This window comes from Cetorhinus maximus, chromosome 13, assembly GCF_964194155.1.
Source record: "Cetorhinus maximus chromosome 13, sCetMax3.hap1.1, whole genome shotgun sequence".
Taxonomy (NCBI): domain Eukaryota; kingdom Metazoa; phylum Chordata; class Chondrichthyes; order Lamniformes; family Cetorhinidae; genus Cetorhinus; species Cetorhinus maximus.
In genome coordinates this window covers 37,746,066-37,773,283 of record NC_135891.1, presented here as the reverse complement: position 1 = coordinate 37,773,283, position 27,218 = coordinate 37,746,066, and the positions used below count along the sequence as shown (strand labels likewise).

Below are 27,218 nucleotides of genomic sequence, written 5' to 3'. Positions count from 1 at the left end.
TCCGGTAGAGTTTAAATCACCCTTTCTGTTTCTCTCATTGCCAGGCGAGTGACTCAAGGGACAAAGGGTCGTCGGCAGATGGGGATAAGAGCAAGTAAATCCACATCTGGAATTTAGTTTCAGCTTCTAGTCCTGAATTTCTCCTGGAATTACTCAGGGGAGCTCCTGCAGCCCAAGGTGCTTAACTCTGGCAGCCAGAGATACGTTTCACAGAAATCCTTTCATTCCAACAGTAAACTAGCTTTGGTAGAACTTGTGTGAAACACTGCCGACATTTGTCAATGTCCTGTGGTCAGTGTGTCTGAAAGCAATGGAGGATTAGAACTAGAGTGACAGATGCTCCTGTTGGGTTTGCGGGCGGAGCCAAGGCGGGACTAAAGTCTACAAAAATGAACATAAGCGACAGGAAGTTGGGCTGTTGGTTGGTCAAAAAGAAAAGGGGAGCATACAACTAGATTTTGCGTCTCAGAAGCTATCAAATTCACTGGGGGAAAAAAATAGCCTCAACATGGCACACAACTCAACAAACAATGTACAGATATTCAACAAAGCCAGGGTAAGAAACGCGAGCAGGCAGTTAAGCTTTACCAGTGGCGACTGCTTTTCCATCGTAATCCCCTTTTATTGCAAAGCACTTTACCGTAACATAAAGCAAAATAATGGTTACTGAGACAAAGACGGGCTTGATTTTGTTTTGTCTGAAATGAATACTTGGTTTGGTTGTATCCTGAATTATTTTGATCTCCATGTTTGGTAAATTCAAAGCCGTTTGAAAGCGTTTTGATTATTGTCTGTCAGTTTACTGCTCGGTCACCCGCCTTTTAGCCGTTTGTTTCGTATTCAACAGGATAGGAGCAATTCCCTTTGTTTTAGGTTTATAGTCCTTTTCCAATATTTAGATATGTTAATAGAAAACGAAGACCTCGGTGTAGATGGGTGCAACAGGAAGCAATTTGGTCGTGTCCAGTCTGATTTCAGGAACTTTCACAGTGGGTGAACTTCCACATGCCAGAACACATTAGATTTCTGTTAGTTGCTGAATCGTTATTAAGGTACAATCCGTGCTGAAGGGTTGAGTAATAATGCATTAAAATTGCAAACGCTGGTCTTGAATTGGAAACCAGCATGATCAATTCTAACCATGAATCTCTTTCTACCTGCCCAGCAGAGGAGGTAACACTTGGGTGTTGTGCTCGTGGGTGGAGCTCCCCTTCCAGCAGTTAAAATTGAAATATATTATTAATAGGGATGCATTAATTCCAGGTTCACTTAGGAAGGATTGATGCGTGTAAATCCTTAAGCAATGTTCATGGGGGCGGGAACCTCCATACTTCCTTCCAGAGGTTGGGGTGACAGCTGATTCTGGAGTTTACAGTACTGAAACCGGTCTGCAAAACCACAGAATCCTGTCATTGTATTTTGTTTAATCCAGGCATATCCTGTTCCATGCGTCTATTTTAGCACAATTTTTAGACTCATTTTAGAATGATAATGTACAGGGTGAAATTTGTTTAAGCTGGATTTAGATCTGGATTTTGCGTGCAGCTGTTGCTTTTAGCAACCGAACACGTGAGCCAGAGAGAAGAGGAGCAGTGCCAATTTCATTTGGTTGCAGCAGGTAAGCACTCAGCACTATGGGCGATTGGGAGCTTGGCTAACTGGGACAGTTAATTTAAAAGCAGCCCGCATTTCATAAAGGAGGGCCATAACGGACTGGAAGCGTTAACTCTGTTTCTCTCTCCACAGATGCTGCCAGACCTGTTGAGTTTTACCAGCAATTTCTGCTTTTATTTTTGCATTTCATGTGTTCAAAGCACTTGCCAACTTTGGGGCAGTTTCATAGCATGGCCTTCAGCCTCCAGCTGCCAGGTCCAGTCACACAACCTATTACCCTTTCTTCAATAATTTTATAAAGGAAGAAAATACTTAAAAACTATTGGGACCTTTTTTTTAAATCCTGGGTTTTCCCTCCAGTATAGGATATTACTTTTATTCCTCGAGATTCTGGAACAATCTTAGAGAGTTGATTATGCTAGCTCAAATGGGAAGGTGCGGGCATCTGGAATTCACCCTCTAATTCACTTTACAACAATCAAATTGATAGAAAGATCTAGGAGTCAAAGTCAACGTTTAGGAGGGTTGAGGAAGGAACTCATAATTTTGAGCACTGGTTTTATTTATATAGGCCTGGTGAGCTGGGGGTGGGGTTGTTGGGGGGACGGATGTCATGGCAACTGGGTGTCATGATGCACCTCTCCAGGTTGAGGTCTTCCAATATTGAGCCATCCTGGACATGCTCAAGATAAGAGTGTGATTGGGGATAGGGGATTGCAGGGAATGGTGACAGCTGTCGCAGGGTAACAGATGCCTAGATTATTTTTGCAGGGCTCAGAGGAACAAATGCTCCACAAAGTAAATTGTGCCTTATCTTGATGGGCTTCGACTCCATCTTCTATAGAACTGGTCAAAGTGTACATAGTGCACACTTGGGCCAACTCTGACCTAAAAATGGCAGTGGAATCCTAGGATTTGTACATTAAACGGGGCCAATCATGTGACAATTTGGAAAACCAGCATTGGGCCCCTTTCAAGGTGTCGTCGGCCTCTTTATTGGTGTTAATTGGATTGCATGGCAACTGACTCCACCTTGAGGCTGTTGCCAACCTGTTAATGACATATGCTAGAAGTGAAAATTGACATCCTAATGTTGCAAGGTCTCTTAGATTCTCTGATGATGCATTGCAGATCAGGGGTGCATTGCAGGGTGAATCAGGTGTGAAAGGTGCTCTTTCCACTGGGGATCCATCGGGTCTCCTGACGAGTCCCTGCAACAGTGACAAGAGATTCAGAGGAGGTCAATTCTAGCAACATTGTTGTCAGGACCTAGTTGTAATATAGGAAGAAATCTAATGACCTAATGACCAGGGTTGTTAAGTTGGACTCCTAACTCTCATATCTGTTAGTTTCTGCTGAGTCCTACAGCACATATGTTCCCAGCACTCTCAAGTCTTCCTTACCCCACTTCCCTTCATTCTCCTGACCTAATGGAACCTCTTATAGCCTAGTGCCTGCTAAATTGGAGGCTTGTGTAAACGAGACACTGTGGAATTGGTAATGTAATACAATGGTCAAAATACATGTTTCTGTAAACTGTATGCATAGAAAGCAAGTTATTATTAGCCAGTTCACTGATCCAGATAATTGCAGAAAAATAGGAACAGTTAACTTTATTGTGTTAGGATTAAAGTACACTATCTTTGCACTTGTTATGCATTTGTAATTTGTTACAAATTATTTATGATCCGAAAATATTCTGAGCATCACTGTTCTCAGAAGTTATCACGCAATTTTAAAGGCCATGTGTAAACTTAACAAATGAGATTAGCAGAGAAGAACACTTTATTTTATGTATTAATGGTTTGAGATGCATAATAGTGACTGTGGTTATCCAGTTCCATATTTAGGCTAATTGTGTAGGAATCATATATGTAACAAAATTATCATTTTTTTTTGTTACAGGTGGAACTTCATCTTCATCTTGATGGGGCTATAAAACCTGAGACAATTTTATATTTTGGCAAGTAAGTTGTTTACCAGATTGTAAAATCAAAGCAACCTGTTCATATTTTTCACGTGGTGGATTTTTCTTTAATTCACTTGAGAAGGGGTTCTCAACTTTTTTGCTTTTGAGGCCTATCCCCCTCCATCTAAATAACCTTTGCACCACCTTTTGGTAATATGTCTACGTAGACACTTAAATTCTTTTGCTTTTCCGTGGATCCTAGTCTCTTTCTAAGAAAATATTCCAGTTTGCCTTGCTCGGATTCAAAGTGGAACACTTAACACTTACTCACACTGAACTCTGTTTGCCTTAGCTTTTATGACTTTGTTTATCTATCTACACCATTTTGTAACTTTCTCCTTCTATCTATGCATTTAATGTGACTCCTAACTCCTACAATCTTGGATGCACAGCATTCCATTCATCCAAGCTAGTATATATGGAGAAAAGTGAAGTCATCAATACAGATCCCTGGGGACCATCACTTGTCACAACATGCCAATCAGAATACTTTTGCTTTAACTCCAATCTCTGTGTTCTAATTCTCAACCAATTACTGGCCCACGTAATAAGGTTATCACTGGTCCTTGTTTTTCTTTTACCAATTATCTCTCTTTTACACAGCCTTATCAAATGCCTTCCAGAAAATCATGCAGACAATATCCATAGACAGTCCCCTATTCACCATGCCTCAATAAACTTTACCAAATTGGTCAAACATGACTGACCTTGCACAAATCCATGCTGATTTGCTTTGATCTGCTACTGTTTGACCGAGCGCTCAGTTGCTCTGTCTCTGATACACTCCAGTAACTTTCCCAGAATTGACAAATCTTTAGTTACATATGTCCTACCTTCCTTTCTTTTTGAATAGACATTTGCAATTTTCTAATCCAAGTATTTAGTTCCTGAATCTAGAGAGCTTCACAAAATTATGACCAATATGTCTGCAATTTCCTCACATTTCTATCAATGCCATAGAATGAAGATCATCAGGTCATAGAGATTTGCATATCAAGAGTCTCGTAATTTTCTCCATTATCATTTTTTTTACTCATTTTTTATTCATATTGAATCCACTAAGTTCCTTCCCTTAGTTTATGTCATTACTTCTGCTACACTACAATTTCCCTACCCTTTGTGCCACTCTGCCATTTCCACAGCCAACACAATGAACAGTTAATTATTATAGCTGTACTCCCACTTAAGTCAATGGTGATTTAAAAACTTTCTGAATGAACACTGCTTTAATTGTCACTGCCTCTTAGGCCATCGAAGAACTGCATTGGTGGACTTTCTAACTTAATTAACATGCTGATGTGTATAGCCAGGTTTTTTGACTTTCTGAGTTTTTAAATTGTATGCATTTGTATTACTCTAAATATGTAACTAAATGAAGGACAAACCACTACCTTGGGGAATCTGGAGATCACGTGATCCCTGCTGACAGGCAAAGTGTACAACATGCTATTATTCATTCTTTTTCATCTGTGTGTGAAATTATTGCATTCTTCCAACTTTAAACACTTATTCTTAAAAATAGTAACACCAACCTGGCTACAGGAGAAACTATGAATCTCTGTGTCAGCTAGATGTGCCTGTCATCAAGGATGGATGAAAGGTTTCGTTTTGCAGGGGAGTGGAAATCGCAGTTCTGCGTTGGCTTCCTTCTCCTTCCTCTGCCGTCGCCATTCCGCCTCGCTGCTGAGTCCCTGAGCTTCAGAGTGGCTTGCATCTTGATGGACCAGGTGATGCCATGCTGAGCAATCGGCAGCATTCTCCTCTCAGTCTGTGGTGTTAATGCCTCCATGCTTTAGAGCTACCTTGAGCGTATCCTTATACCCCTTCCTTTGGCTGCCTTTTGAGCGTTGGCCAACAGAGAGTTGTGAGAAGAGAACCTGTCAAGGGAGATGGTTTTCGGGCACTTGGACGCAATGGTCCATCCATAAGGGTTGGTTCCGCAGGAACAGGGCTTCAATGCTGGTAGATGCAATTTCAAGGAGGACGGTCACGTTAGTCCAGTGGTCCTCCCATTTCATCCCCAGGATTCGACACAAGCACCCCTGATGGAAGCTCTCAAGGATCTTAATGTGGCGTCAGTAGACAGTCCATGTTTCACTGCAGTAGAGGAGGGTGGTCAACACAACGGTCTTATAAACCAGAACCTTTGTTGACTTGTGAAGGTCCCTGTTGTCAAAGACACGTTGGCACAGCTTGAAGAAGGCAGCGTGGCACAGTTGACTTGGTGTTGGACTTCCTCATCGATGATAGTCCCTAGGGAGAGGTGGCTGTCGAGAAAAGGAAAGTGCTGCACATACTCCTGAGCCACCCCATCTACCTGGATGGCGCAGGGGATGCTCAACTGGCCTGGGGGAGGTTGGTGAAGGACTTTTGTCTTGGTGATGTTTAAGGGCAGGACGAGCCTCTTATACGAGGTGTTGAAGAGGTCAGGCATCCAATGCATGTCCTGGACAGAGTGAGCCATCTGCAGTCATCTGCAAACTGAAGGTCGTGGGTGTCCATGGTGGTGAATTTTGTTTTTGCCCAGAAGCGACCAAGGTTGAAGAACTTCCCATCCAGATGATACTGAATGCTGACACCAGGTGGTAGGTCATCTTGGATGATGATGTTCAGGTAAATGGTGAACAAGTTGGGGGTGATCACACAACCTTGCTTGACCCTGGTCCAGAAGTGAAAGGTGTCAGTTTCAGATCCTCCACTCAGGACAGTGGAGGCCATGTTGTCATGCAGGAGTTTCAGGATGGTGACAAACTTCAACGGGCAACCAAAGCGTTGGAGGACGATCCATAGAGCGTCACGATTTAAAGAAGATCCAGCTTCCTAATGACCAATTTGATGTTTGGGTAAAGATATTGTTTACACATGTAAATAGGTTGAACAATGGGGAGGCTGGTCCAAACCTGAATTAAGACATTGCAAGGGGCTGTAAGTGCCCCCAACAGTGACTGCTCCACGGCCAACTTTCCCGAAGAGATTGTACAACTTAATGAGTCGTCCGATTGTTCTGCAGTCCACTAAAACATTCATTAGTTTACAGTCTGTGCCCGAAGGGTGAAAAGCTCTGGAGCATTTGGTGGCACTTTCATGCCTCTGTGTTGCTTGAATGGGCAGAGAAGCTAGAGGCCCTACTCCAAGCATGTCAATGTGGCTGTACGTGAACTGTCTCAGCTGCGGAGGAATGGTCACTTTTTATAAAAGGTTTCCCTAATGCATGGTTGCTTCCCTCTCCCTGCACATGCTTGTGCACTACCATCAACTGCAGTGCAGCCCTTGCCTGCCCAACCTCGCCCAAACTGCAGGGCAGCCCTTGCCCCGGCACTGCACCATCAGCCAGGCAGGAAAAAGCAACTTGCCTCTGCCTCCTCCTGAATGCGTGGCTCCTCAACCTTGAAGTCCACAGGCGACCCTTGTGAGCGCTGCACAACGTTAGTGAGCACTCACCTCAGAGTTCCCCTCGAAGTGCAGCTCACCACATGCACACCTTATAAATGCCATTGTGAAACACGTTGGCATGCAATCACGCCAAAGTGCCTGGATGATCCAGCATGGGGGAATGATTCCGACGAGCAGGGCTTATAAAAATATGAAAATGTATTAAAGTGAAGTTTCCGACGTCTGGCAGCGGAAAAGGGGGCCCACCATTGATGGGTGGAGCGGTCAATTGTAAACTGGTCTCATGTTGTCGTGAAACTGATTTTTGGCCTTCCCGCCATATTGTCCGCCCACACATGCCCGATGCCAACAGGCACAGAAAATTCCACCCAATATCTAACAATTTGGTGGGAGGAGGAGGAAATAACACAGCAAAACTGGATGTGGCACTAAATGGGTGAAATGTTTTTTGATTGGTTAACTTTACGTGATTCGACTTTGTGTTGATAGTGGCTGAGGCTGATGCTATTTTAAATAGGGCGAAGGTCTGACAGGACAGGTTCTATATCAGGAAAATATCGCAACTTTGGAACTGCCAAATAGCATGTTTACCCTCCTTCAACTATCACTTTCACTTTCACTCTCTTTTCAGACAAAGGGTGTGCCACTTGAAGCAAGATTGTTAAACTCAGCTATTCTTCATGACATTTATTATATTGAAATGAATTTTTTCTTTCAGATGAAGGGAAAATGGGGGAGTGGAGGGCGGTCTTTAACAAAAAAATGGGTGGGTTTGGGTTGGACAGAGGGGTTGGGGTGAAAACCTCAAAAATGTGTTTCCTGATCAACTCAAATTGACAATTTCTGGCTTTAACTGAGGCCAGAAGATGGGCGAGTTGGAAATAATGTGGTTGTGAAGCCGTATTCAGGTTTAATTCCAAAGGCTTTCTAGATTCAGGAATTATGTGCTTGGATTAGAAAATTGCAAATGTCAATGAGGAAGGAAGGGAGAACAGAAGTAACTACAGGTTTATCAGTTGTGAGCAAGTTACTGGAATGTATCAGAGACAAGAGTGCATGAGTGCTTGGTCAAGCATTAGCTGATCAAAGTAAAAACAGAATTACCTGGAACAACTCAGCAGGTCTGGCAGCATTAGCGGAAAAGAAAAGAGTTGACGTTTCAAGTCCTCATGACCCATGATGCCGCCAGACCTGCTGAGTTTTTCCAGGTAATTCTGTTTTTGTTTTGGATTTCCAGTATCCGCATTAGTTTTTTGTTTTTATAGCTGATCAAAGTAAGTCAGCATGGATTTGTGAAAGGTCAGTCATGTTTGAGTCAGGTCGGGTCTCTTGTGCATCTGGAAACTCAGCAGCATTATACTGGCAAGGACTTGATGGACAGAGAAGCCTCCATAATCACCTCTCCCAACCCCAACCCATGGCCTCCACAGAAGTTAAATTGCACAGTATATGGGGAATGCCGAATTGTAGGTCCCTGAAAACCATCTGACAGAACTGCTCCTCATGGGCAAGATAAGTAAAAAGTCCCCCATATTTTTGTTTCAAGGCTTTAGGAAGTAATATTATCATGTTTTTAAAGATATATGTTTGAAAAGCTGTAAGTTCACTAGTCCGAACAGTCAATATGTTTACTTTGTAATCCGCATACAATTCCTGAAATTTCAGCTCAACCTCAGGTAATGTGGTCACGTTTTCAAACATGTTTCAACAGATACTAAGATAAAAAGTGCACATTTAGATCTCTGCAGTAAGTTGGGATTTGGATCAATGTTACTGACATTCACAAAGCTGCATTCATGTACCCTGCTAAGTTTGTGGACATACCTCATTTGAAAAATTAATATTTCTTAAAACATGCAAGTTGTAATGGACAGTATCATTGATTCAAGAAATGAATGATAGAGTAAAAACAAATTTGTACTTTAAGCAATACTAGTGATAGTTCTTAAAAGGAAAGTATCTCTATCAATATCCTTTTAAATATACTGACATTGGAGGCAGTTCAGAAAAGGCTCAGTGGGTTGATTCCGGGGATGAAGGGGTTGTCTTATGGGGAAGGGTTGAGCAGGTTGGGCCTGATTGGAGTTTAGAAGAATGAGAGGTGATCTTATTGAAACATTCATGTTTCTGAGGGGCTTGACAGAGGAGGTGCTGAGAGGATGTTTCCCCTTGTGGGGAAACATAGAACATGGGGACACAGTTTCATAATCTTTGGAATTCACTCCCCAGAGAGCAGTGGAGGCTGGGCCACTGAATAGATTCAAAACTGAGTTAGACAGATTTCTGATCTACAAGGGAGTTGAGGGTTTGGAGGGCAGGCAGGAAGGCGAAGCTGTGGCCAAGATCAGATTAGCCATGATCTTATTGATAGGCAGGGCAGATTCGAAAGGCTGAATGGCCTGCTTCTGTTCCTATTTCTTATGTTCTGAAAATCAAGTTGTCAGCAAGATTAACTTTTAGTATGCATACATGTTTTTCATTTTTTTAATTGAAATTATTTTTAGATCTGAAATCAGGCTAGAAAGCCCTAAAGCAAAATACTATGGATGCTGATAATCTGAAATAAAAGCAGAAATGCTGGAAACACTCAGCAGGCCAGGCAGTATCGTTGGAGAGAAAAACGGTTAACATTTCGGAGTGATGACTGGAATGGATATTAATAAGGGAGAAATGGTGTTCAATTGGAACTGAATGGGGCATTTTGCTACTAGATCTCCCAATTAGGTTCCCAGTTATACATTGTAAAATCCCAGTAAGCTCCTCTGGGGAGCTTGTATGTATGAAGATGGAATTTTGCAGCAATAATTTGACTTAAAAAAATCCACCTTTTCCCAACTGTATTGTGTTAGGAGGCAAAAAATAAGATAGACCATAAAGCTGCATAAGCAGAGCACAGGCCAGGAAAGTTAATGTACAACTTTAACTACATTAGAGTGACTAATTGCAAGGGCTGGAAAATCCAGTGGAATTGTGTCCACCGTAAACCTGCCTCTGCTGGAATTTTACCAGGGTGGGGTTGCGGGGTTGGGGGGGGAGGGGGGGGGTGAAGGGGGGGTGGTGAAGGGGGGCAGGAGGCGTGGGGGAAAGTGACGTGGAATGTTCCCTCCTGTTTGAGCACCCTGTACCTAATGGAGGCTTTTCCCTGTTCGCCCTCCCTTCCCCTTTCTTAGCTGGCAGAGGCTGGCCGCAGCAAAACTCCAAACTTCCCTTTGTGTCTGGCTCCATGGCTCCCCAGCGTAGATTGCCTGCAATCCCAGCAGTGGCCACTGTTCCCGATGGCGTTGCTGGGACTCGAGATCTGCCTGCTATCAGATTGGCTGGCAGCTCCCAGAGACGGGGCTTCCACCTCAATGGAGGCAGGTATCCTGCCCTGAGCCAATTAACCCTAGCTTGGAGAGCAGATGCCCAGACCAGGTCGACTCACTATCAAAAGCTTTAGTCAGATCTATGAACAGCATATTTAGATCCTGGTGTTGCTTTCTGCATTTTTTTAATAGTTGTCTTGCTTCAAGCATGATATTGGCTGTCCCACAGTTAGATATAAAACCACACTGTGATTCTGGGAGGACATTATCTACGAGGTTGTCTAGTAGACGGTTTAATAGGACCCTTATGAGGATTTGTTTCCTTTCAGGCATGCCTGACCAATACTCCAATGTCATCACCAGTAAACTGCATATTAAAACACAAAATGAGCCGAGTGTTTTTAAGTCAGAGTCCCATATTGGATAAATATCTGTTTGTTTTACTTTTGAGATCAATTGATCTCCAGAGATCCCAAATTGCTTCACGGCTATTTAAGTGTAGCCGTTGTTATAATGCTGGCAATGTTTATGCCCAATAGTAATGAGATAAATAACTGAATGATCTGTTTCACTTCTGATTGAAAGATAAATGTGGCATCTGAACACCTAAAGAACTCCCCTACTGTTCTTTGAATAGTCAGGCATTGGTTTAACATCTCACCTGTAAAATCTCACCTTGAACAAAGCAGCATTCTCTCAGTACTGCGTTAAAATGTGAGTCTGCATTACATGAAGTCCCTTTCAAATGACAAATCTGTCAATTTTGAAAAGTCATGTTTTGGATACCAGTTAATCCATCCGGTGCCACTTTCATTATACTAGTTGGAGTGATCTCATGGGTCGATCACAGTTAGGTTGGGATTTGTTTTCATGTGTGGTGCAGATCAGTTGGGTGGAGCAAACAGAGCTACCCAATGGCAATGGTACCTATAAAAGACAGGAACCATTTTCATGATTGGGCTTGTAGTTTCGACAGGTAACTCATTGATTTTCAGGAGGGGTTGTGGTGGGGCAGCAGATCAGTGGCTTCTTTGCATTGAGGGACGGGGATGTGGTGGGGGGGTGGGGTGGGGTGGCGGTGGAGTAACTGCTAAAATGGCCATAGACAAATGACATTCTCTGTATCTGTGACCATGGGGCACCTTCTTCCTTTTTTATCTCTTTACATCCATTGACATGATCGATCACTCCATTCTTTTTTGTGCAGCTCTGTAATTGTGACCTTATTTGTTTATATTCCTGCCTATTCTCATCTTAGCCAGAGTATCTCCAGAAGAGCTTCTCCTCCCAGCTGTGCAGCAATACCTCTGGAAACCCCCAAGGATTTGCTCTTGGCTTTCTCTTCTTTCTTATCTCAGACCCTGCCTCAGTCCATCAGCTGACACTCTTATCCATGTCTTTATCAGCTCCAGACCTGACTATTCAAATATTCTCCTGTCCTTCCATTTCTTGTAACTTCAACTTACCAAATCTCTGCTGTCTTTTTCTTATACTGCTCCAGGTCCTTACTCACCAGTCCTGCCCTTGCTGACCCACATTGGCTCCTGTACACCAAAGTCTCCTAATTTAAAATTCTTATTACCACCCCAGCACCCACCCCCAGAGCTCTGATGCTCTGACTCTGACTTCTTCTGCATCCCTCCCCCCCACTTTCAGCTCGCCTTTGACAGCTGCATCTTCAGCCTTTTGAGAACATAGGAGCAGGAGTAGGCCGTTTGGCCTGTCGAGCTTACTTCGCCATTCAATTAGATCATGGCTGATCATCTATCTCAATGCCACTTTCTCACACTATTCCCATATCCCTTGATGTCATTAGTATCCAGAAATCTAGCGATTTCTGTCTTGAACATACTCAATGACTGAGCCTCCACAGCCCCCACTGGTAGAGAATTCCAAAGATTCTACACTCTGAGTGAAGAAATTCCTCCTCATCCCAGTCTTAAATGGCCTGTCCCTTATTGTGAGGCTGTGTCTCCTGGTTCTCAACTCACCAGCTGGGAGAAACATCCTATCTACATCTACCCTGTCACACCTTGTAAGAATTTTATAAGTTTTAATGATATCATCTCTCATTCTTTGAAATTCTAGAGAATACAGGCCCAGTTTCCTCAATCTCCCCTCCTAAGACAATCCGGCCTTCCCAGAGATTAGTCTAGTGAATCTCCGTTGAACTCCCTCTATGGCATGTATATCCTTCCTTAGATAAGGAGACCAAAACTGTGCACAATACCCCAGTTGCGGTTTCAACAAGGCTCTATACCTATTGCAGCAAGACATCTTTACTTTTGTATCCCTGTACTCGAATCCACTTGTAAGAAAGGCCATCATACCATTTTCCTTCCTAATTGCTTGCTGCACCTGCATACTAGCTTTTAGCAACCCATGAACAAGGCTACCCATGTCCCTTTGGACATCAACACTTCCCAACCTCCACATTTAGGTTCTATATTCTGAGTTTCCTCACTTAACCACTTTGTCTGTCCACTTCCCCCTTCCTTCTTTGACCAAGCTTTTGCACATCCCTCCTAATATGCTATCCTTTGGCTCAGAGCCTACTTTAGTCTGATTACACTTCTGTGAAACGTTTTAGATAATTTTCTATGTTAAGCTACGCAAATTCAAATGTTTATTTTTGTATATTTTTGTAGAACGTGGTTTCAACTTTCACACTTTTTCCCAACTTTATTGATTAAATCTATGAAAATAGTACCATACAATTGTGATTGTGCCATGTTGCTGTGTGTAATGATGATAACCAGGATATTACATACGAACATATTACATACGAACATATGAACAAGGACCAGGAGTAGGCCATTCAGCCCCTCGAATTGGCTCCACCATTTAATAAGATCATGGCTGATCTGATAGTAACCCGAAATCTGCATTTTGCCTACTCCCAATAACCTATCACCCCCTTGCTTACCAAGAATCTATCCACCTCTGCCTTAAAAATATTGAAAGACTCTGCTTCCACTGCCTTTTCAGGTGGAGAGTTCCAAGGACTCCCGACCCTCTGAGAGAAAACATTTTACCTCATCTCCATTTTAAATGGGCGACGCCTTATTTTTAAAGAGTGACCCTAGTTCTTGATTCTCCCACAAGAGGAAATATCCTCTCCACATCCACCCTGTCAAGTCAAATATGTTTCAATCAAGTCGCCTCTTCCTCTTCTAAACTCCAGCGGGTACAAGACTAGCCTGTCTAACCTTTCCTCATAAGACAACCTGTCCATTCCAGATATTAGTCTGGTAAACCTTTTCTGAACTGCTTCCAATGCATTTACATCCTTCCTTCAATAAGGTGACTAATACTGTACACAGTACTCCAAATGCGGTCTCACCAGGCTCTGTATATCTGAAGCATAATCTCCCTACTTTTGTATTCAATTCCCCTTGCAATAAATGGTAATGTTCTATTAGCTTTCCTAATTACTTGCTGTACCTGCATACTAGCCTTTTGTGATTCATGCACTAAGACACCCAGGTCCCTCTGCATCTCAGAGCTCTGCAATCTCTCACCATTTTATTTTATTCTTTTATTCTTTCTGCCAAAAGAGACAATTTCACATTTTCCCACATTATACTTCATTTGTCAGATCTTTGCCCACTCACTTAACCTATCTATATCTTTTGTAGCCTCCATATGTCCTCTTCACAAAGTACTTTCCTACCTATCTTTGTATCATCAGCAAATTTGGCAACCATCCCATTCATCCCTTCATCCAAGTAATTTATATAATTGTAAACAGTTGAGGTCCCCGCACTTATCCCTGTGGCACACCACTCATTACATCTTGCCAACCTGAAAAATACCCATTTGTGCATGCTCTCTGCTTCTTGTTAGCCAGCCAATCTTCTATCCATGCCCATATGTTACCCCCTATACCATGAGTTTTTATTTTCTGCAATAACCTTTGACGTGGCACTTTATCAAATGCCTTCTGGAAATCTAAGTACAGCACATCTACTGGTTCCCCTTTATCTACAGCACGTTACTTCCTCAAAGAACTCCAATAAGTTGATTAAACATGATTTCCCTTTCACAAAGCCATGTTGACTCTGCCTGATTACCTTGAACTTATCCAAGTTCCCTGCTATAGCTTCTTTAATAATAGTTTCTAACAGATCCCCTATGACAGATGTTAAGCTAATTGGCCCATAGTTTCCCACTTTCTGTCACCTTCCCTTTTTGAATAATGGAGTTACATTTGCTATCTTCCAATCTAATGGGATCTTCCCCAAATCTAGGGAGTTTTGGAAAATTAAAACCAACGCATCAACTATCTCACTAGCCACTTCTTTTAAGACCCGGGGACAAAGTCCATCAGGACCCGGGCACTTGTCAGCCCACAGCTCTGATAATTTACTCAAGTCCACTTCTCTGGTGATTGTAATTTTCCTGACTTCCTCCCTTCCTTTTCCTGATTCATAGCTGTTTCTGGGATGTTACTTGTATCCTCTATAGTGAAGACTGATGCAAAATACCTGTGCAATTAATTTGCCATTTCTTTGTTTTCCATTATCAATTCTCCAGACTCACTTTCTATAGGACCAAAGCTCACTTTGTTAACTCGTTTCTTTTTGAAATATTTATAGAAACTTTTACTATCTTTTTATATTTCTGGCTAGCTTTCTCTCATACTTTAATTTTTCCCTCCTTATTAATCTTTTAGTCATCCTTTGCTGTCCCTTATATTCTGTCCAATCTTCTGGCCTTCCACCTGTCTTTGCACAATTATATACTTTTTCTTTAAGTTTGATGTTATCTTTAACCTTTCTAGTTAGCCACGGACGGTGTGTCCATCCCTTGGACTTTTTCTTACTCGGTGGAATGTATCTATTTTGTGTATTCTGAAATATCCCCCTTAAATGTCTGCCACTGCATCTCTATTGACCTATATCCCTTAACATAATTTGCCAATTCATTTTAGCCAGCTCTGCTTTCATGCCCTCATAATTACCCTTATTTAAGTTTAAAAACGTTGGGCGGGATTTTCCGCAACTACCTGCCGCCGGGATCTTCCGGTCCTGCTGCAAGTCAATGGGCTTCTGGCTGGGGCACTGTCCCACCCGCGGCGGGTCCCACCCGCGACGGGGCCGGAAATTCCCGGCCATAGTCTAAACATAGTTTAAAAACAGACCCGCTCCCCTCTCCCTTAAACTGAATGTAAGATTCAAGCATATTGCGGTCGCTGTTACCTAGGGGTGCCTTCAATATGAGATCATTAATTAATCCCATCTCGTTGTGCAATACCAGGTCTAGTATAATCTGCTCTCTGGTTGGCTCCAGAACACGCTGTTCTAAGAAACTATCCTGGAAACATTCTAAATAACTACTTATCTAGGCTACCTTGCCCAACTATATGTAGATTAAAATCTCCCACAATTATCATCGTGCCTTTCTGACAAGCTCCCTTTATTTCTTCCTTTATGCTCCATTCTACCATGTGGTTACTATTAGGGGGCCTGTATGCGACTCCCACAAGTGACTTCTTACCTTTACTACTTCTCACCTCTAGCCAAACAGTTTCCACATCATGGTTTCTTGAACTTAGGTGATCTCTCTATATTTTGCTAATACCATCAATAAAGAATAGAGCCAGTCTCATCTGTTGACTTATTATTAGATTTGTACCCTCTATCCCTTCCCTATAATGGTCTGTTTTTCATTTCCTGTAATAATACCTTTCTCTTTTGATTTGTCTCTACTCTTTGATTTACCTCATCTTCCCAAATTTGTACCCTTGCCCCACTACTTAGTTTAAACCCCTCTCTACTTCCCCAGTTTTGCAGCTCGCAAGAACACTGGCCTCAGCACAATTAGGTATAGACCGTCCAAATGGTACAGATCCCACTTTCCCCAGTATTGGAGCCAGTTCCCCATGAACTGGAACCTACTTCTCCCACACCTGTCTTTGAGCCACACATTGATCTCCCTAGTTTGATTTGTCCTATGCAAATTTGCACATGGCTCAGGTAATAATCCAGAGATCATGACCTTTGTCATAGAGTCATAGTTATAGAGGTCTACAGTACAGAAAAAGGCCCTTCAGCCCATCGAGTCTGCGCCGGTCAAAAAAGTACCTAACTATTCTAATCCTATTTTCCAGCACCAGGCCCATAGCCTTGTATGCCATGGCATCGCAAGTGCACATCCAAATACTTCTTAAATGTTATGAGGGTTTCTGCCTCTACCACCCTTTCAGGCAGTGAGTTCCAGATTCCCACCACCCTCTGGGTGAAAAAATTCTTCCTCACATCCCCTCTAAACCTCCTGCCCCTTACTTTAAATCTATACCCCCTGGTATTGAACCCTCCACCAAGGGGAAAAGTTCCTTCCTGTCTACCCTATCCATGCCCCTTATAATTTTATACACCTCAATCATGTCCCCCCTCAATCCCCTCTGCTCCAGGGAAAATAACCCCAGTCTGTCCAATCACTCCTCATAACTAAAACTCTCCAGCCCAGGCAACATCCTGGTAAATCTCCTCTGCACTCTCTCTAGTGCAATCACACCTTCTATAATGCAGATTTCAGAACTGCATGCAATTCTCTAGCTGTGGCCTAACCAGCGTTTTATACAGTTCCAGCATAATCTCCCTGCTCTTATATTCTATGCCTCGGCTAATAAAGGCAAGTATCCCATATGTCTTCTTAACCACCTTATCTACCTGTCCCACTACCCTAAGGGACCGGTGGACATGCACACCAAGGTCCCTCTGATCCTCGGTACTTCCCGGGGTCCTACCATTCATCGTGTGTTCCCGTGTCTTGTTTGTCCTGCCTAAGTGCATCACCTCACACTTATCCAGATTAAATTCCATTTGCCACTGATCAGCCCATCTGACCAGCCCATCTATATCCTCCTGTAATCTAAGGCTATCCTCCTCACTATTTACCACCTCACCAATTTTCATGTCAAACGCGAACTTACTGATCAACCTTCCTACATTCAAGTCTAAATCGTTTATATATACCACAAACAGCAAGGGACCCAACACCGACCCCTGTGGAACCCCACTGGACACAGGCATCCAGTCACAAAAACAACCCTTGACCATCGCCCTCTGCTCCCTGCCACTGAGCCAATTCTGGATCCAATTTGCAAAATTGCCTTAGATCCCATGGGCTCTTACCCTCGTTATCAGTCTCCCATGCAGGACCTTATCAAAAGCCTTGCTGAAGTCCAAGTAGACTACATCAAATGCATTGCCCTCCTCTACACACCTGGTCACTTCTTCGAAAAACTCAATCAAATTGGTCAGACATGACCTCCCCTTAACAAAACCATGCTGACTGTCCTTGATTAATCCCTGCCTCTCCAAGTGTAGATTAATTCTGTCCCTCAGAATTGTTTTCAATAGTTTCCCCATCACTGAGGTTAGACTGACTGGCCTGTAGTTCCCTGGTTTATCCCTTCCTCTCTTCTTGAGGCTCTGCTTCTTAGGTGCCAAGCTCCTCATACTGACTTTGCAGAACTTCCTCTTTTGTCCTGCCTATGTCATTGGTACCAACATGGACCACGACAACTGGATCCTCCCCCTCCCACTGCAAGTTCCTCTCCAACCCCGAGCAGATGTCTTGAACTCTGGCACCGGGCAGGCAACACAGCTGTCTGGACTCATGCTCTTTGCTGCAGAGAACAGTGTCAATCCCTCTGACTACATTGTCCCCTACTACCACTACATTCCTTGTAACTCCCCCGCTCGAATGGCTTCCTGGATCATGGTGCCCTGGCCAGTTAGTTCATCCACCCTGAAGCCCCCACTCATGCAAACAAGCTGAGAAAACCTCAAACCTGCTGGACAATTGCAAGGGCTGAACCTCCTGCCCTCTGGGCCCCCTTACCTGCCTCACTTGCAGTCACACCCTCCTGTCCCTGACCACTGACCAAATCAGAAGACTCCATCCTACGTGATGTGACCGTCTCCTGGAATGAAGTGTCCAGGTAACCTCCTCCCTCCCTGATATGCCGCAGTGCCTGCAGTTCAACCTCCAGCTCAATAGCTCAGAGCCGAAGTTTCTGCAGCCACAAACACTTAATGCAGATGTGTTTGCCTTGGATCACACTGGCATCCAGAAGCTCCCACATCCTGCTTTGGCAGCATATCACCTGCCCTATCATCAATATGTGTTAATTCATTGCTAATTAATTAATTATAATTGATAAAGTTTACACCTCCCAATAGGTTTTGGAACTGCCAGTAAACTGTACAATACTGACAAGAAAAATACAGTACTTACAGTACTGATAAAACCAATAATACCAGTTACTGGTTTACCTCCTCCTTCTGCGGCACCAAAGTGGAAATCAAATACTGGAGGCTGAAAAAGAATAGAAGAGAAAAAGCACCTCCTCTCCTTGCTTTACTGAACTCCCCACTCATTGCACTTTACTTCGTGCAGTAAACCTTACCTAAAGCACCTCTTTCCCTCTAAGCACCAAATTCCCACTTTGAACCAAATTCCCAAATATACTCACTTGGTCTCTGTCTCACTCTGAGTCTCCCCTCTCTGACCATACGCCTCTTACTGCTCTTCACTTTTCTTTTCTCTCCCTCCCACCCATCTATCCAAGAAAACAAACCTCTTGACGCTGAATTTTCTCTTTTTGTAAAGAGAAATTTCACTAGAGAGGAGAAGCCCCCTGGAAATTCCCATATTTAGAAATATTGTATAACTGGTTTATCAGTTGAAGCCCATATGTAATTTTTTTTCTTGATAATCTGCATCAAATAATATGCTTCACATTGATATATACCATTCTTAATGATTATGACCATAATGGAACTATCTGTGATCACTTGGGGAATTTATCTAAATTGAATATTTTTCCCAATTTTTAGAAAACGAGGTATCAGATTACCAGCTGACTCTGTGGAAGGGCTTATGAGCTACATTGGATATGAAGAACCCCGTAATCTGACTCAGTTTCTTGAACTGTTTAACTACTACATGCCAGCTATTGCGTAAGTAAAGTTGACATTTTACTGTTTCAGTTCTTCTTTTGAAACCAAGCTTTGCTTTTACTTTGACTATCCAAATCTATGAGGCAAATATTGGATTTGATCTGAGTAATGTGTTACATTATTTAGCAAAGAATACTGCAACTATAGCTTTCAGTTCCATATTACCATTAACACCGCAAAACATCACAAGTGCTTTTAACAGAGGAAACTGAAGACTAAAGCTCCGTTTTTATCTCCAGGCTGGCAAACAGTCCAGTTCTTCTCAATGAGCCTGTGATATTTTAACCTACAGGCCTCGTGTTTAGACCCTATAAGCCTCCTGTTCGAACCTGGCAGGTGGAAGTGGGGTAACAGCAGGCTGCCTTCAGTCACATAAGAACAGCTCCTTGCTCTTCACTAAGTAGTTAGGGGTCAGGAGAACATCACGGCAAGGGAAGGGTGTCGGAGGACTGGGCATGAGGAGCAAGATTTCTTTGTCACAAGAAAATTTAAAAGAAGTATGCATCTTTTCTGGGCCTCTTCATGCCCTGACCTCTCCTGCCACCAGGTTGGCCTGGTGTGAAAGCCAAGTTGGTTTCCCTGTGAAGGTCTTTGGTTAAAATTGCATTGGGACACCAATGATGGTATTGAAGCCTGATCTGCAAAATTTACTGGAAAGCCACACTGCTTTCCAGCTGGGATCCTTCTCACCTACTCAGGAGCAGATTCAAATCCCAATTCATGAGAAGGTAGTAGGTAAATTGTGTTGCAATTTTAGCTGTATGTCTGGTTGAGTAAACTGTGCTTGAATTTGAAAGGAGGGTTAAGGAGGTGATAAAATATTGGTTGTAGAGATAGGTATTTGAAAATTGGGAGAGAGGTGACAATGTGGAAGGCTTTGGAAAGAGGGTTCCAGGGCACAGATGAGATGAACAAAGGTTCATTGTTGAAAATAGAGCAAAAGATAGACATTAAGCTGGAATTGCAAGAGACACGGCTGCAGCATTTGCAACCATCTTCAGCCAGAAATCTGTGTGCATGATCCATCTCTGCCTCCTCCGGAGGCCCCCAGCATCACAGATGACACTCTTCAGCCAATTCAATTCACTCCATGTGATATTAAGAAATGGCTGAAGGCACTGGATACTGCAAAGGCTAAGGTCCCTAACAATATTATTGCAACAGTACTGAAAACTTGTGCCCCAGAACTGGCCGCACTCCTGGCCAAGCTGTTCCAGTACAGCTACAAGACTGGCATCTATCCGGTGGTATGGAAAATTGCCCAGGCATGTCCTGTCCACAAAAAGCAGAATAAATCCAACCCAGCCCCATTACTGGCCCAACAGTCTACTCTTGATTATTGGCCAAGTGATGGAAAGGTTCGTCAACAGTGCTATCAACCGGCACTTACTCAGCAATAACCTGCTCACTGATGCTCAGTTTGTGTTCTGCCAGGGCCACTCCGCTCCTGACCTCATTACAGCCTTGGTTCAAACATGAACAAAAGAGCTGAACTCTAGAGGTGGGGTGAGAGTGACTGCCCTTGACATCAACATTGCATTTGACTGAATGTGGCACCAAGCACCTAGCAAAACTGGAGTCAATGGTAACCGGGTGGTAGGGGAACACTCCATGGGTTGGGGTCATACTGAACGTAAAGGAAAATGGTTGTGATTGTTGGAGGTTGTGATTGTTGGAGGTCAATCACCTCAGTCCCAGGACATTGCTGCAGGAGTTCCTTAATGGTAGTGTCCTTGGCCCAACCATCTTCAGCTGTTAAATCAATCATAAGGTTAGAAGTGGGATGTCCACTGATGATTGCATAATGTCCAGCACCATTTCAGATGACTCAGATACGGAAGCAGTCCGTATCCATATGCAGCAAGACCTTGGGTTGATAAGTGGCAAGTCACATTTGTGCCACATAAGTGCCAGGCAATGACCACACCCAACAAGAGAGAGTCTAGCCATCTCCCCTTGACATTCAAAAGCATTACCATCGCTGAATCCCCCTCGATCAACATCCTGGGTATTACTGTCGACCAGAAACTGTACTGGGCCAGCTATACTGTGGCTACAAAAGCAGGTCAGAGGCTAGGAATACTGCAGTGAGTAACTCGCTTGCTGACTCCCCAAAGAATGTCCACCATCTGCAAGGCTCGAGTCAGGAGTGTGATGGAATACTTTCAACTTGTTTGGATGAGGGCAGTTCCAATAACACTCAAGAAGCTTGACACCAAGCAGGAGAAAGCAGCTTGCTTGATTGGCACTCCTTCCACAAACATTCACTCCCTCCGCCACCGACAAACGGTGGCAGCAGTGTGTACCATATACAAAATGCACAGCAGCAACTCACCTTCCAAACCCACAACTACTACCATCTAGAAGGACAAAGGCAGCAGATGTATGGGAATACCACCACCTGGAAGTTCCCCTCCAAGCAAAACACCACCTGACTTGAAAATATATTGCTGTTTCTTTACAGTTGCTGGGTCAAAAATCTTGGAATGGCTCCCTAACAGCACTGTGGGTGTACCTACACCACATTGACCGCAGCGGTTCAAGAAGGCAGCTTACCACCACCTTCTCAATGGCAATTATGTATGGGCAATAAATGCTGACCTAGCCAGCAATGCCCACATCCCATGAATGAATAAATAATAATACACTGCTGCCACTGTGCGTTGATGGCAGAGGGAGTGAATGCTAGTGTTTGGGGTGCCAGTCAAGCGGCTCCTTTATCCTGGATGGGGTCAAGTTTCTCAAGGGTTGTTGGAGCTGCACTCATCCAGGTAAGTGGAGAGTATTCCATCACACTCTTGACTTGTGCCTTGTAGATGATAGACAGGCTTTGGTGAGCCAGGAGGTGAGTTACTTGCTGCAAGATTCTGAGCTTCTGACCTGTTCTTGTAGCCACAGTATTTATATGGCTAGCCCAGTTCAGTTTCTGGTCAATGGTAACCCCCAGGATGTTGATAGTGGGAGATTCAGTGATGGTAATGCCATTGAGTGTCAAGGGGCAATGGTTAGATTCTCTCTTGTTGGAGATGGTCATTGCCCGGCACTTATGTGGCATGGATGTTCCTTGCCACTTGTCAGCCCTAGCCTGGATATTGTCCAGGTTTTGCTATGTTTGGACATGGACTGCTTCAGTAACTGAGGAGTCGCAAATGGTGCTGAACATTGTGCAATCATCAGCGAACATCCCCACTTCTGACCTTATAATGGAGGGTAGGTCATTGATGAAGCAGCTGAAGATATTTGGGCCTAGGACACTACCCTGAGGAACCCCTGCAGTGATGTCCTGGAACTGAGTTGATTGGCCTCCGACAACCACAACCATCTTCCTTTGTGCTAGGTATGACTCCAACCAGTGGAGGGTTTTCCCTCTATCCTCATTGAATCCAGTTTTGCTAGGACTCCTTGATTCTGCACTTGGTGAAATGCTGCCTTGATGTCAAGGGCAGTTATTCTTATCTCACCTCTGGAGTTCAGCTCTTTTGTCCATGTTTGAGCCAACTGTAATGAGGTCAGGAGCTGAATAGCCCTGGCGTAATCCAAACTGGGCATCAGTGAGCAGGTTATTGCTAAGCAAGTACTTCTGATAGCACTGTTGATGACCCCTTCCATTACTTTACTGATGATCGAGTCTAGACTGTTGGGGCAGTAATTGGCTGGGTTGGATTTGTCCTGCTTTTTGTGTACAGGACATACCTGGGCAATTTTGCACATTGCTGGATGGATGCCAGTGTTGTAGCTGTATTGGAACAGTTTGGCTAGGTTTGGCAAGCCCTGAAGCACAAGTCTTCAGTACTATTGCCAGAATATTGTCAGGGCCCATAGTCTTTGTAGTATCCAACACATTCAGCCATTTCTTGATACCACGTGGAATGAATCGAATTGGCTGAAGACTGGCATCTGTGATGCTGGGGACCTCCAGAGGAAGCCGGGATGGATCATCCAGTCAGCACTTCTGGTTGAAAATTCTTGCAAATGCTTCAGCCTTATCTTTTGCGCTGAGTGCTGGGCTCCTCCATCATTGAGGATGGGGATATTTGTAGAGCCTCCTCCTTCAGTTAGTTGTTTCATTGTCCACCACTATTCATAACTGGATGTGGCAGGACTGCAGAGCTTAGATCTGATCTGTTGGTTGTGGAATCGCTTAGCTCTGTGTTTCACTTGCTGCTCATGCTGTTTGGCACACAAGTAGTCCTGTGTTGTAGCTTCACCAAGTTGACACCTCATTTTTAGATATGTCGGATGCTGCTTCTGGCATGCTCTCCTGCACTCTTCATTGAACCAGGGTTGATCCCCTGGCTTGGTGGTAATGGTAGAGTGGGAGAAATGCCAGGCCATGAGGATACAAGTTGTGTTTGAGTACAATTTTGATGCTGCTGGTGGCCCACAGCTCAGTCTTGAGTTGCTAGATCTGTTCAATATCTATCCCATTTAGTACAGGTGGTAGTGCCACATAACATGATGGAGGGAATCCTCAATGTGAAGACAGGGCATCGCCTCCACAAGGACTGTGCAGTGGTAACTCATATTGCTACTGTCATGGGCAGATGCATCTGCGGCAGGCAGGTTGGTGAGGATGAGGTGTATCAGAAGATTGAACTTTTGCCAGTGAAGTGAATGAGGTTTTGCCCAGGTTATGAAGTGGATGATGGGGTTCTGCTTGAGATTGAGTTTATGTTGGGTAGAAGAAAGAGAAGTCAAGCCTGGACGAGATAGAGTTTCAATGGTTGGAATGCAGTCAGTATTTAGGCAGCTAATGATCCAGCAAAACAGTGCACAAGCATGGCAATACACCATGTGAGAAACGTGAAGCTTCAGTCAAGGTCTACTGGTGGTGGGTTCCCCTTGTGGCTTCGGGTACAAATTGCCTAACAAGGGTCGGAAAGGATTGCTTCTATTTTGCTGGTCTAAACAAGAAACTTATGCTTGTCAATGACTTGATATTGGGCAGCAGAGCCGAAGTCATGGAGAGAGGCGGGTGGCAGCACCTAGGTGAATAACAAGAGGGATGTTAGGATGAGATCTTGGAGCATCGCACAAGTTAATGTGTGGACTTGGGAGGAGAAGCCTGTGCAAAGATATGCTGCCTATGTTTGAATAGGTAGAACTGGAACTGTGATAGCTCCAGAGATGGGGAGGAAGAGAATGGGGTGGCTGACTATGTTTAAAGCTGCAAAAAAGGTTGAGGAGAAAAAGCTATTGAACTGGACGCAAGGCCATGGAACTTTCAATGAATGTTCACTGTTTTATCCTCTCTCTGACTTCACACTGTCTTTATGGGTATGCCTGCCATATTGGTACATAATATAACAAATAATGTTTGAGACAATAAAATTAAAGCTGGTTATGCCATGCTATGAAGGTATAATGTCCAATCTCGCTATTGGTTTTTGAATTGCTTCATTTGAGTTACTGCCTTGTAATTATCATTTAACCAGCTGTTATGCAGTCTGCAATTGAAATTTGCATCCAAGCAGATGAAGAGGCCTGTATAATTCACAGTATATGGATTCTGTTAATGTACTTGCACTTTATTAATTGGAAGCTCACTGTATTTTTTCTTTTTCATTACCTTTTTCTAACCCAACACCAGAGCGTACAAAGCTTAATCATTAGACTGTATAATGGTTCAACAGAATGCTGCCTGTTACGGTACATTTCGTTTTGCTAACAAGTTTTATGCTGCATTCATTAGTACATAAATGGTGACTAAAAAGAAAAGGTCAATGGGGAGACAGCCAGTGATAGATGTTATACAAATGCGTTGTTTTTTCATGTCTTTAGCATTTCCAAAAGCAGCCAATATGCAAATAATCAGCAGGTCTAACAGGATCTGTGGAGAGAAAAACAGAGTTAATGTTTCGAGTCCGTATGACTCTGTATGACTCCAGAGGTCTGAAGAAGAGTCATACGGACTCGATACATTAACTCTGTTTTTCTCGTCACAGATGCTGTTAGACCTGCTGAGTTTTTCCAGCATTTTCTGTTTTTGTTTCAGATTTCCAGCATCCGCAGTATTTTGCTTTTATGCAAATAGCCAGGTTTCACAAACACCAAAAGACTGAATTTTTGCTCTCAAGTCGGGAAAATGCCCGGGAGAAACCTGGGAGAAAGTGCCCTGAACAACTGGGATTTCATTCACCCACACGGGTGTCGACGTGGGCTGTTTAAAAGGCCCACGTTGGTGCTCTGGGGACTTTGGGCAGAGCTGTCTGCTCCTGCCAGTGATGGGTATCGTGACCAGCTGGGTGCTAAATTTGGCGTGATTGTAACAATCAGTTTCCTGCCCATAGAAAATGAATTTGAAATTTTGCTCCCTCAACTTTGGTGAATTAAAGGTGGGCCAAGTTTCCTGTTGATCTGTTGGGAACCACATTTGCATTCGTTTGCATCTCGTGTGCTCCTTAAAAGGCCAACTTGCTGGAATTGCATTTCCCCGCCAAATTAAGTTCCCGCCAGTGGATAATTAGAATGACTGTTTTATGACTATATATAAGTGGTGTGCAGCTGGCGAGCTTTACCTCTTCCATGACTTGGAGCTATGTAGATGTTACTTCTTCCTTCCTGGGCACCTTTCATAAATTCACTTGCATGCCATGCCAAGGCTGGACAAGGGAGGCAGGTGAAGGCTGGAAGGGGGTGTGGGGGTTAGGATGAAAGGGTGGACTAAAGGCTGGATAGGTGGAGACAGGCTTACAGGAGGAGTGGGTTGGAAATGTCCGGGGAAGTGGGAGTGGAGAGAATGGTCTGTGGGGAAGGGGGGAATTGATCCGGGCGGAAGAGCAGGGAAGGAATGTCTTAGAGGGTGGGGTCAGTGATGTTGACGTTGGGTTCCTGGGAGGAGAACTCAGGGTACTGGCGATGGGAGAGAACAGTCAGAGGGGGAGTGGAATGCGAGAGGGTGGCAGGTCCAGGGTGAGAGTCTGGTAGGTGAAGCTCTCATCGGGTGGATCGTGGAGGGGGACAAGACAGGTGGCTCAGATAACGGGAGGGGGTAGGATCAGGGTGGGTATGGGGACTGTAACGGGTGTCAGCTCTGAGGGGAGGAAAGACATTTAGAGGTGGATCGTGATATAGTCCAGAGTAATGGGTGGAGTTCAAGAGTGACAGAGAGTGACAGAAGGAGAGGAATGGTGGCATAGGGTGGGTCCAGGATCATGGCGGGGAAGTTGCTGGGTGGCAGTGGGGGGGTAAAAGGTGTTGGAATGAGTTTGAAAGATGATTCGCACCATTTTTCCAACCTGACCTTGACCATGCAGTTACAGTCACTGAGATCCATTGAGGCGAGAGGAGGGTCTTTTTGGGTGGGTGGATTTCAAGATCAGCACAAATAGCCGACTAGAGTGACACCCTTATAATTGAGGTAACTAGATGTCAAAGATGCTCAGTTGTGTTCTCCCTCTCTGTGGTGAAGGCTGCATCACAGCAGGTTTGCTCCCGATTCACGGGTCTCATTACTCTGTTCTCTCTCCCCTTGTCCAGTCTACTCCCGCCTACATCCGCGTTTCCTCTGATGTCTTACATCATATCAACAATTTCCAGTTCCCTGGTCCCAACCACCTCCTCTTCATCATGGACGTCCAATCCCTCTACACCTCCGTCCCCCACCAGGATGGTCTGAGGGCTCTCTGCTTCTCCCTTGAACAAGAGCCCAAACAATCCCCATCCACCACCACTCTCCTCTGTCTGGCTGAACTTTTGTTCTCTCACTGAACAATTTCTCCTTAAACTCGTCTCACTTCCTCCAAATAAAAGGTGTGGCTATGGGTACCTGCATGGGCCCCAGTTATGCCTGTCTCTTTATGGGGTATGTGGAACATTCCTTGTTCCAGTCCTACTCAGGCCCCCTCCCACAACTCTTTTTCTGGAACATCGATGACTGTTTCAGTGCCACTTCATGCTCTCATCTGGACCTGGAAAAATGTATTAATTTTGCTTCCAATTTCCACCCCTCCATCACTTTCACGT

At 44.0% G+C, this 27,218-nt stretch overlaps 1 protein-coding gene across 1 annotated transcript in view; it reads left to right on the top strand.

The window, feature by feature from the left end:
* Positions 1–364: 364 nt before the first annotated feature.
* Positions 365–27,218, top strand: part of LOC144688555 (adenosine deaminase-like) — a 100,327-nt gene continuing 73,473 nt past the window's right edge. The window contains exons 1-3 of the mRNA XM_078555282.1: positions 365–556; positions 3,520–3,581; positions 19,131–19,253. Of these exons, the coding sequence (XP_078411408.1) occupies positions 509–556; positions 3,520–3,581; positions 19,131–19,253 (233 nt within the window). The 5' untranslated portion in view covers positions 365–508. The remainder of the gene's footprint in view (positions 557–3,519; positions 3,582–19,130; positions 19,254–27,218) is intronic.